At 32.8% G+C, this 11,667-nt stretch overlaps 1 protein-coding gene across 2 annotated transcripts; it reads right to left on the minus strand.

Annotated features, from left to right (window-relative positions):
* Positions 1–2,832: 2,832 nt before the first annotated feature.
* On the minus strand, positions 2,833–11,384 carry LOC120068171 (sphingosine-1-phosphate lyase). 2 transcript variants are annotated; one of them, XM_039019877.1, is made up of 16 exons: positions 11,245–11,384; positions 10,845–11,067; positions 10,705–10,750; positions 8,751–8,902; positions 8,553–8,612; positions 7,722–7,946; positions 7,493–7,634; positions 7,236–7,286; positions 7,018–7,109; positions 5,772–5,898; positions 5,307–5,322; positions 4,830–4,937; positions 4,683–4,737; positions 4,440–4,586; positions 3,586–3,664; positions 2,833–3,197 (listed from the first exon to the last, which is right to left on the minus strand). In XM_039019877.1, the coding sequence occupies exons 2-16, from the start codon at positions 11,042–11,044 to the stop codon at positions 3,075–3,077; spliced, it is 1,623 nt and encodes a 540-aa protein (XP_038875805.1). In that variant the 5' UTR covers positions 11,045–11,067; positions 11,245–11,384; the 3' UTR covers positions 2,833–3,074. The 2 variants fall into 2 exon arrangements, with proteins under 2 accessions (XP_038875805.1, XP_038875806.1); XM_039019878.1 differs by lacking the exons at positions 2,833–3,197; positions 3,586–3,664; positions 11,245–11,384 and adding an exon at positions 3,678–4,063 and having other exon boundaries at positions 10,845–11,222.
* Between the last annotated feature and the right edge of the window lie 283 nt (positions 11,385–11,667).

Consider the following 11,667-nt stretch of genomic DNA (forward strand, 5'->3'; position numbering starts at 1 on the left):
GACAGTCCAGTTGGAAATCATATAGGAATTCATTGGCGAAGGTCGAGAAGACCAAGATTGTGATCAGGTGACGGGAAAGGAAGATTGATTTTTGTTTCCCTAACTCTTTCCTTGTCTAAGATGCTTTCTTTCTACTTAGGGTTTATAGATATTGAAAATATGTGTAGCTAAATTCTAGATTCTAAGGTGTTGTTAGAGTTTTGAATTTCTTGAATGAATTGTTGATATTGCAAATATTTAATTATTGATGAGGTTTATAAATTATCTGTTCTTATTGCTTTGATTAACTGGCCATTAATCAATTAATTTAGGTAAATTCTACTGCTTGAAGAAGAGTTTAATTTGCTGGATTTGATAATTTAGATTATTACTCAAGATTGTCTGGAAATGAATTGAGATTAATAAGGGGTGTAATTGAAGGGTCTTAAAGCAATACTAGTTTAAGCGATGGGAAGAAATTTAAACTTGATAAACTAGGGTTAGAACGGAATGAACTTGATGAATGATTTCCCGAATTTAGAACTTCTAGCCTCAACATATCTTCATTAATTAATTGCATGTTACTACCATTAGGATTTTCTTAATGAAACAACACCCTGAATTCGTTCTCCTCTAATTTGTCTCTTGTGTTTATTTGTCACTCGCACTTAATTATTGCTCATACACCATCCTCCAGTAGCCTAAATAAAATCGATAAGGAACTACAATAGCTAAGTTTATGATAAATTGTGCATGCTAGTCTCTGAGAACAATACCCGAATTTAGTTGGGATTTTATTACTTCGATGCATATGCTTGCATTCCGGTATCATATAAACATTATGGAGGAGGGTCCGTCATCAAATATTCAAAGTCATGGCAATCATGGATAGTATATAACTCAACAAAATCGATCTAGACATCATAGGAAATCTTAGATAGTTTATGACTCGAGCAAAGTCGTTCTAGTTTATGGGAATCATGGATAATATATGACTCGGCAATGTCAACATGAACATAAAGCTCTTATAACTCCAATCAAACTATCATGTACTAAACAATTTACCAAAGGTTTGGTGCTACAAAGTTCTATCTTTAAAATAGTTTCAACAACCTCATCTTCCTTTGGCAGTCTAGATATAATCACTATAGAAGAATATCAATGCTCGCATACTTATCATGGTGTACAAGATCAGTATGTGACATCAATTTCGTATCGATGGTATTCACATTAAGAATGAGGGTCAAGCCATCAAAATACTTGAGACCATGGGAACGGTAGATTATATATGACTCAACGAGGTCGATCTAGATGTCACAGGAAATGATCATTTAATTTGGGGGAAAAAAAAAGATATTTTGTTTGCCTAATATTTAAATTATTTTTATAACAATATTTGAATTATATAAATATATTAAATTTTAATTTTAATCACTTGGAAATGTATATGATGAAACATCTAAGTTATCAAAATAAAATAAGATAATTAACTTAAATTAAACTCTCGACCAATTTAAACAATTTAAATAAAGAGAAATAGTTAAATACTAATTTCGATAAATTGGTGCAAGAGGCCACGTAATTCAATTAGCTAATATATATATATAGTTCAATTCGGCCATTTTTTTGTTTTCATCAAACTTGTCGACTTTCTTATATTATGTTGTGTAAAATTATTAATGATTAATTTATAAGTAACAATCACCTAGATAGGATAAAATAAAAAACTCGAGACAACATTGAAAAGACAACAAAAGCCTTAGAAAACTTGAGTTAGGAGATGTTTGATAAATGATATGAATTATTACGTTTAATGGGTATTTATTACTCATATTTGTTAAGCCCATAAAGAAAATATAGGTTATTAAAACCCTTTTTTACCCACTCAAAACTCCCATTTTTTATCCCTCAAAACTAACCCTAAAAATCAATATATTTTCATTTCTTTCTATCTTCCCTCATCTTTGCCGTTTGGATCCAGATTTTTTTTAAAAATCAATATATTTTCATTTCTTTCTCTTTTCTCATCTTTGCCATTTGGAACCAGATTTTTTTTTTTATTGTCAAACCTATGAGTTATTAAAACCTATTTTTCACCCACTCAAAACTCCATTTTTTTATTCCTCAAAACTAACTCTAAAAATCAATATATTTTCATTTCTTTCTCTCTTCCCTCATCTTTGCCATTTGGATCCCCAAATATACTATCCATATTATATAAAATTAAACTATATGATATGTGAAATAATAAAATTAAGTTAGCAAGATTCAATATATATACATACAATATACCAATTAGTAATTGGGATAATTACATTCAATATATATACATACAATATACAATATACTAATTAATTGAGCAGCAATATGAAATATATTTTGTTGGTATGTTTTATCGATTGAAGAGAATTAGAATTATTACAGTTTTTGAAAAGAATATATGAAAAATAATATATTATGTTCTACATATTGAGAAAAAAAATTGAAATTATCCAGTTTATGTCATAAATAATTTGAGAAAATACGTGTATACTTGAAAATTAATCAACAATAGCAAAGCATAAAACTAAAAAATGAAAAAATGAAATAAAAAAACAAACAAAAAAAATATAACTAATCTCATTTACAAAAAAACTGCATCAGATCCTCTAACTCAACTTAACTCAACTCTGCACAACAAAACAGATAATAATTACCAACTCAACTCAACTCAACTCTGCAAACAAACACAGACAATTTAACTCCCCAGAAAATTTAACTCCCCAGATAATAATTACTAACTCAACTCAACTCTCTACTTTTATCACACACATACCAAACACACCCTTAAAAGTTTTTCTAAGGTCAAACGTATCATCAGAATCATCAACCACCTAGTATTGGAGCATACATCTAAAGTATTCAATACATGTTTATAAGACGATAAAAATGAGCCAATAATTCAACACATTACAGCAACTAAAACTATGTAAACTTTGAAGAATAAAGTTTATTCTTTTCATAATTTAAAGTTGTTTTTTTGGAAAATGACACAATATAAAATCAAGTCTATATGAAACAAACCAATGTGAAGAAATGAGGCATGCCACTGCTTGCTAGCATGTACCATCCATGTAACTTATGAGCAACTCCTGAACCATAGATCTGTCTGTCATTCTCTCTGCTGCACCATATATTGGAGCTAATCCTCCATTAATTGGACCTGGATTCTTTTTTACCTGAAATATATCATTACAAATAAATAAGTCATCAACAAACAAAGAAATCAGAAAACGTAAAATAATAGAGAATCGACACACAGATTTACGTGGTTCACTAACAATGTATTTAGCTACGTCCACGAGTAGAGGTAAAACAATTTTATTAGTGATAACATTCAAAATACATATCAGATGCGCCTCTAAGATTAGAGAGTTTATAATGTACTTCTCTAAACCCTAGGATCAAATTCATTAATAATATAAGTATGACAAATACGAATTCCAATACAAATCGCTAGATGTCAATTTCAAGGCATTACAACAAAGTCAATAAGGCATCTTGAAAATAAGTATATTAGTTAAATTGCATCTGATGGACTAAGAGGATTGTTGCAAATAAGCTTACAGTGTTGACAGATTCTTGCAGGTCCTGGAGAAAGTCGACAGCTATCGATACGTGTTGAAGCGTCACACAGATGTGAATACTGAATCAATATGAGAGATGATTAGTCTTTTAGAATATTAAAACTTTGGACTGAACTGGAAACTTTAAAGCTGACGCATGAAAACAGTAGAACAGAAAACATGAACCCATCTCAGAGGTGGGTCCTGTCTTGTTTCATTGAATCAATGCCATCAAACTTTTTTTTTCCACCGTACTGAATTTTAAGCACTCAAAGCTTTTGAGTTTTGTAGGCAATGGGAATGAAAAATCTGTTTCACTAATTAGAGTTACTGTTTAATTAAATCTTTTAAAGTCGAAGAAGATGGATCAGACATAATGTGATAAAGACACCAGAGCATAGTATAGAGTCGAAAATTTCAAAATCTGTTCCAGTTCAGCATTCCCTCACAAATGAATGAGTGGGGCTTCAAATTCCGACCTTCAAAAGGAAATACAGATGTCTTAGGGTGTGTTTGGTTTAACTTTTCAAGTATTTAATTTTGAAAATAAGTCATTTTGGAAAAAATAAGTGTTTGAAAACCACTCAAAATAGCTTATGAAACACTTTCAAAGTATATTTTAAACCGTTTTTATCAAAAGAATTTAAATAAAAAAGACTTTTTTGAAAAATATTTTTTTCTCTAGTCAGTCCAAATAGGCCTTTAATCGTTTAACTAGGTAGAAATGGGCACAAAAACCATATTTTGAGTGCAAGAGAAGAATAGTGGAATTTTGGAAGGAAAAAGAAAAAGATTGTGCAACATTTTAAATCTGATCCAAATATGACATTCTTTATGCTCGGTGAGAAAGCTCACCAGCTAGGTCTTTGCAACGCATTCAAATGCCAGCCTTTTGATGACATAACGTCATTGACTTCAAAAATGTCAATAACAGAAGACCCAAATGCTATAATTGTCATGTCTGGCTTTCCAACGACAAATAACTCGGGAATTTCGTTTATCCTGCACCAAAAGTAATGGATTTTGAAATAGAAAAACACCCTACAGTTCTTCCCAGTCTAAATAGATGAATAGAAAGCATATTGAAACAGAAGATACCCTCTATGTACCCTCTTTGACACTTCCATGATCTCTTTTGTATTCTGCAAATATCCTATGGAAAGCAATTGAATGACAATGAGCTCAAAGCAAAGTATTTAACCACATACAAGGTAAACAGTGTCATTGCATTCATGTCTTAGATACCTTCTTCTCCCAAAGATATCATTGCTGCCCACGCCCCTGCAATCAAGCCACCAGGTCTGCTTCCAGCTATTGTTGGAGAGACGTAAAGCCCACCAGACCATTCACTTACTAAAAGACCAAAAATTGAAAAAGGAAATGTCATTTCTGTGAAATCGACCACAACAAAAGGTCGAGGGAGCATATTTCTTTTTCTTTTTTTTTTTTCAGTACAAGGACTTTGCTCGCATGAAAAGGATAAGTACGAAATAGTATTAGCCTAAATCTGTAACAAGTCTCCATGGAGATTTCCACTTATGAAACGTGACAAGAAAACATATTATTTATATCACAGTTTTGTAAATACATCCTAAAATAAAGTTAAACTTTGATGACAACTATGGAGGCCCAATAGCTGCCACATTAGTAGCTAATAAAAACTTGATTTAAACTTGAGGTATGAAAACCCAACGTTTCAGTAACAAGGATAAGTAAACTTACCAGCAACAAATTGATGCTGTTGAAATCAAGGCAGGAAGGCACAGCCGGAAGATAACACCAACCGACCAACAACCATAAAGCCAAGTGAAATCAGAAATAATATAAAAATGATTTTTAATTGTAGAAAAGATAGGGATTAAAGGGATCTTGATTTCATCTGAGTCATTTAATCTAATATCCAGTTACTAGCAATTGAACTTTAAACCTTTTTTTTTCTTTTTCTTTTTATAAGAAACCAAACTTTTGTGTTTTGAGATTGTATCTTTTCAGCTTTCTCCATGAAAGTTTGGTTACTTATCTCAAAAAAATAATAATAAATTTTAAATTTTTTAAAAATAATTTTTTTTTTTTTTTAAAAAAAAAAACCATTACCAATTATTCCAATCTTACCGGATGTCCCCGAAGGGACACCAATTATTCCAATCTAATCAAATAAAGTCTAAATGGTTCAGTAAAAGAAACTACCTTTCTAATCTCATGATTCCTGTACAAAACTACACTTGTTCCTTTGGGTGCTAATCCATATTTATGTACGTCCACAGATATCGATGTCACTCCTTTAACTGAAAAATCACAAGGTGGAATTGGGTACCTGAAAATAAGGAATAAAAAGAAAATTTCAATAACGAACATGGACAGAAAAACATCGTTAATGTACAATAATTGCGACACTATTGCTTCACGTAAATTCTAAATGATAACTCATCATTGCATGTTTGGTGTGCTGTACTAGGTAATATGATCCCACACATACGGGGGAAATAAATCGCTATGTTCTTTCATAGTAAGGCCTATATCCTCACTATGGAAACATGGAGAGAGAGATTAGTGATAAAGCATCTGATAATGTACAACTAAGAACATTCCTGATAGATTAATGTGTCGTAAAAGGAATGTTAGTGGCATATTTAAAGTTAGGATAAATTACAAATCTTGTACCTGACTTGATTTGTGTCTATTTGGTCTATGGACTTTTAAAAATTTCTAATAAGTTCTTAAGCTTTCAATTTTATATCTAATATGTTCTTAAACTTTCAATTTTGTATCTAATAGGTTCTTTAACTTTCAATTTTGTGTCTAATAGATCCCGACAAATTCAAAATTTTTAAAAATTGAATGATACATTTCATCAAAAAGAAATTAATTAATCTTTAAACTTTAAATTTGAACTTTATGTCTAGTTTGTTAGGGTCAGTTGGGTTTTCCCTCCTAATGAGAAACCAAACTTTCACTCACAAAAAATGAAAAGGTATAAGAACCATAAAATAGATAAAATGAAAATGAAACAACCTAAAAAGGGCTCCAATTAAGCTAAATAAGAACTAAAGATAATTACAAAAACCTTTTACAAATCAAAGCCTAAAGAGAGGTGTGAACCCTGTTAGGGGTTTAGGGATCGAGTAGAATTTGGGAAATTAATCCATTGTCGATTGTGAAAGAGAAGCTAGCCCTCATGAAAGGCTATCGAGTAATTATTGTAACACAATTTCAATTTGTTTTCTTAAGATTGGATCCTAGCATTCCATTCAGACGTGATTCAAAACTGCAAACAGCTATTTTCCATGTTAGAAGTACGACCAACATATTGGTTTGTTTAGAAGTATTTTGTGTGTTATAAAAACTTTCAGCTAATTAAGATAACTTTGAATATGCTATGGTTTTTTAGTGCATATAAAAAAATTTGTTCAGATATAAACCCAAACAGCCTTACCCAAGCTTACGCGCAAACGGCAACACAAAGCCGCCAAGACAAAAGTCAACATGCAGACAAATACCATAGCTAGAAGCTAATTTCCCAAGTTCCTGCAAGAATATTACAAAATTTTCCTGATCAGAAATTACTTAAGAAATGCCACGTAAGTTAAGATTGATGGTCTTTGTCCCAGCACATAGAAAACAACTAAATAATTCAAGAAAACAGGAACATACAACAATCGGATCAATGATTCCATGAGGAAACCCAGGTGCCGATCCAACAATCTGCAATATTAAGAGCATAAGGAAAGTACAATCAGCTAACATACAGATATAAATATTTATACTACAACAGGGTGAAGCAGCTTTTCTTAGTTCTTATGAATGGAAAATGGGGTAACATATACAAAATTGTGAATAAAAATAAGGAAAATGTAGAAAAAGAGAATTTCCGTCAATACAAGTGTAAGAAGAGAATAAAAAATAGATACCAAGATAGTATTCCTGTTGATAAATTTTCGAATAGCTTTGACATCTGCTTTGAATTCTTTGTCTACGCGGACACGCCACAGCTTGATATTAAAATATTGAGCAGCCTTATCATATGCTGAATGTGCAGACTCAGGTATTATCCTGAACATTGAGGGAAAACTACAATAAATTTAAGGTCGCCAAGAAATGTATAGAACAAAACATACATGATGAACAGAGGGAGTATACATTTCAGGTTTTTTAATTCCCTTCTTGGCTTTCATATAGTCACGAGTTGATTTCACAGCCAATAGTATGCTTTCGGTTCCTCCGGATGTCATGTTTCCACAGATTTGCCCTCCAGAAGCCTCCACTTTACTGCCAAGAAGAGCAGCAGTCATGGCCACTACTTCAGCTTCAAACCGCACCACACTTTGAAATACATCCAAATGCAAAGGATTTGTATGTGCAAACCTGAAAAAAAAATATCCAGAACAGCCCAAGGTGAATTGTTAAAGATCTATCAAACATGTTATGATCCTTTAGGAGTTTTATTTGTAACGAAAAAGGAAGCTCTTCAATAAAATCCAAACTCCACTTCAATAGGATATCAGTAACCCGGATGATGTCTAAAAAATAAATAATAAATAAATGACATTGAGGGATTTGAACTCAAAATTTTTAGCTACAATATCATTATAAATTACTTTAGTCTCCAGAGCTTGATCCGTTAAGTTTGAGCTAATTGGTAAAGAGTTCAAATTAAGTTCAAGCTAATTAATTTCTCTCTGTTCATTATTGATCCATAATTGTATCTAAGTATAACAAATACTTCGTTTCTGCCACAGAACTTTGTAATTGTAGAAAGCTAATTGTTCTTTGACATCAGGGGCACTAACTCAGGAACATTTTCAGAAAAGAGAGTTCACGGGCAAAACATGAGACCCCACATAATTACTACCAGTACTTATGACTAAATAACGAAATTTCACCAGTTACATGATAGCTAAGTGACTTCAGCACTTCAGTAGAGACTTTGGATAAAACATAAAAGTCATAGATCAGCTACAACTTACTAACATTGAACACGCCTCATTTATGAGAGAAAAATGACCTTCAGATTCAGATCCTCCAATGTAGCTGCTCAGAAATGAAAAATAATCATGAATATTGACATTTTAAATATATATATATATATATATATCAATCTTAGTGTAACTATATTCTAATTAAGTTGTATTGAATCAGTAAATATGCCTGTGCAAACTTCAAACATACACTGTACCGGAGCATTTGCCTTGCCAAACCACATCGTTTTGTTTCTCATTTTTCATTTTCTCAATGACTTCAGTTCCTAGGCCTGCCATTGGCAACTCCGTCCTCCAACTTTCTCTTTTAGAATTACCGCTGGATTGTAATTTTTCCACAACCTGCTCATTGAACAAAACATCATCACCAAAATTATAAGTACCAAGTATTAGTTATCAGTTATGATGATAGTTTTTCTCTTTAGCCTAAATTGGAAAGAGATAATGGCGAGGAAAACAATTTCTGTGAAGTGGTTATAGCTACTCAAGGTATGAGGTATCTGAAATCATGAAACATACATGGCTAATGAATCTATTTTCTCCTCTACGTGGAAGGTCAAGTTCTTTGTTTGACAGATTTTTCATGGTTGAGTTAACACCTTGGATCAGATCTCAGCCAGACCTTTTTGGTCAGGCCCCATTGTTGTATTCTTTGCAAGATGGCAGCAGAAGACCTCGATCATATCTTTTGGAGGTGTGACTTTGCTTGGGTGGTATGTAGAGTTTCTTTGAGGTGTTCGAATTTAGTTTTGCCAACCCTCAACGTTGCATGGACTTGATCGAGAAACTTCTCCTCAATCCACCATTTCTTGAGAAATGGTTTTTTTGTATAGAAGCAACTACTTTCATTGGGAAAAAAAATGAAAGAATACAAGGACATACAAAAAACCTCTCTAGGCGCTAGAGAAAGGGTTTCTAACTAAGTAAGATGTTACCAAGAGAACAATTATATATATATAAAAACTTGTAATCAAAACTCAAAGAGAGACATGGATTTGTGCTAGTTGGTGGAGTTTGTGGGGCAAGAGAAATAATAGAATCTTGAAGGGTAGAGAGATTTTCTCTGACGATGTTTGGTCCTGTGTTAGATTCTTTGGTTCTCTTTGAACCTTGGTTTCTAGCCATTTTTGTTTTAATAATACCAAGTTGGATTCATACCTGTATCGAACAAAACAATTATTCACTAGGTCTCATCGTACTTGAATGGAGCCCTATCTTGTAGTTGGCTACCTTTTTTCGGGATCACCTTTTTGTACGACTGTGTATTCTTTCTTTCTTTTTTTTTTTTTTCCTCAATGAAAATCAAGTTTCTCTAAAAAATAAATAAATGAAACCTATATGGCTAGCGATTGGTTGTACTTATTTTGAGAGGCACTGCATAGGCCAATTTGTAGGCACAATCCAAGTGTAAAAGCATCTCCAGATTAACTTCAATAAAGATTTGGCTTAAGCACCAGAGGATGGAGTCTGGAGACATCAAACACTAAATCTATTGAACGGCTAGACTGTACAATACCACAAGGTCCACCATGATCCACCACGATATAGTTACTTAAATCTGATAAAACTAGAAGCAAGTAAACAATGGTTGAGATTCTAAATCATTTCTCCATTTAAAAATTTCAAAAGAATTCAATTTGGTCTAAAGTTTCTTGTCTTCTCCTTCGAAAGATATCTGGACATCAACATATATGTACATGTAGAGACAAAGGTGGAAAAACATGGCACTGATATTTCCTACACAGAAGATGGATGAGTTCTTCATTGCCAGATTTTCCAAGGATGTGACCATCTAATCTAAACCAAAGACAGATACCAGAATGAAGGAAATGCGGTGCGGTATCAAATTTGCCATGGAATAAAGAAAGAAGAATCAACGCTCTGGGTCAAAGTTTGACCAACTAAATGGCCACCCAGAAATAATAATTTGGAATGCTCTGAACTGATCCAGCAGCCCTACCGATAGGTTCTCAACGCATACCATATCACTAAAGTTACTCATTTAATTAAAACAAATACAGCAGACCGTAAGCGTACAATCTCGTTCTGTAAAATCAACATGGTTGCTATAACATAAAATCAACTCATAAATGCAACTTCATATCATTTAAAGAAACTATAATACCATAAACACGAAAACCAACCTTCTGCTTCTCAGAATCGATCCGACGTTTCACCCCTGGAATTAACCTGTTTCCACAGACACAATCAGACAACCAAGAACATCACCACATTTCCAAAAAGATCAAATTAACAACTCCAGTAGCGAAAGCGAAGATCATACTTAATCGTGGCCATGAAGAACGATAAGAAGGTGGCTTTAAGTCCTCTTTCGTAAACAAGATCCAGAAATGACTGAAGCAACCGAGCCAATAGTAGGACCAAAAGAGGGACAAAAACGAGAGCCAGTGGCTCGTACTTGGACAGGAAAGCATTGGCGGAGGCTCTGAATTCCACAAAAAACGACTTGACAGAAGAATCCATCGCGAAAGAGATACAAAGGCGCACTGCAAAGGGAAGACGAAGAGGAACGGTGAATTAGAAGATTGCGTCTTACAGAGAAACACTTGCGAGAGAGTGGATGGAGATGGTGATGAAGATCAAATGATGCACGAAAACGAGGAAAATGATTATCTTGTTCATATCGCGAAGAAAAGAACAGCGACGATGGTTGGTATATATACCTCACAAATCCACGCCATTCCGCCATGGCTAAACGACAGAGACCTTGGACTTGGGATTTCTAACGTAACGACTTTTCATTCTTTCTTTTTCTTTTTTGGTATCTTTGTGAGTTTTTTTTTTCTTCCATCCTTTCACTTTCTTACACAAAAAATAATAAATAAAAATAGCTTCTTTTTCCGTAAAGATAACAACGCTTATTCAGAACATATAATGGAATAAGTTTGCAATCTAATCTAATCTAAAATTTATGTTTGAATTAAAAGTTTTGATCTCAATTTATAATATTCATTCTGTTTTTAATCCAATCTTCTTTTCTATTTTTACACTTTATGATGTCATTTTTATTTATACTCGATTTTTCACGTATTCCAACATTCAGTTAATTCCAATAAATCTGATTATATTTCAGTTTCTTAAACAAT

The sequence above is a fragment of the Benincasa hispida genome, chromosome 12, assembly GCF_009727055.1.
Source record: "Benincasa hispida cultivar B227 chromosome 12, ASM972705v1, whole genome shotgun sequence".
NCBI lineage: Eukaryota > Viridiplantae > Streptophyta > Magnoliopsida > Cucurbitales > Cucurbitaceae > Benincasa > Benincasa hispida.

What these genes read in the sequence shown, in the direction of transcription:
- LOC120068171 (XM_039019877.1), bottom strand. Translation starts at nt 11,044, where the DNA reads ATGGATTCTTCTGTCAAGTCGTTTTTTGTGGAATTCAGAGCCTCCGCC. An exon ending in GATATCTTTGGGAGAAGAAG is followed by an intron (nt 4,738 to 4,829) that starts GTATCTAAGACA and finishes TGCTTTCCATAG; the next exon opens with GATATTTGCAGAATACAAAA. An exon ending in TCAAAGAGGGTACATAGAGG is followed by an intron (nt 4,587 to 4,682) that starts GTATCTTCTGTT and finishes CTTTTGGTGCAG; the next exon opens with GATAAACGAAATTCCCGAGT.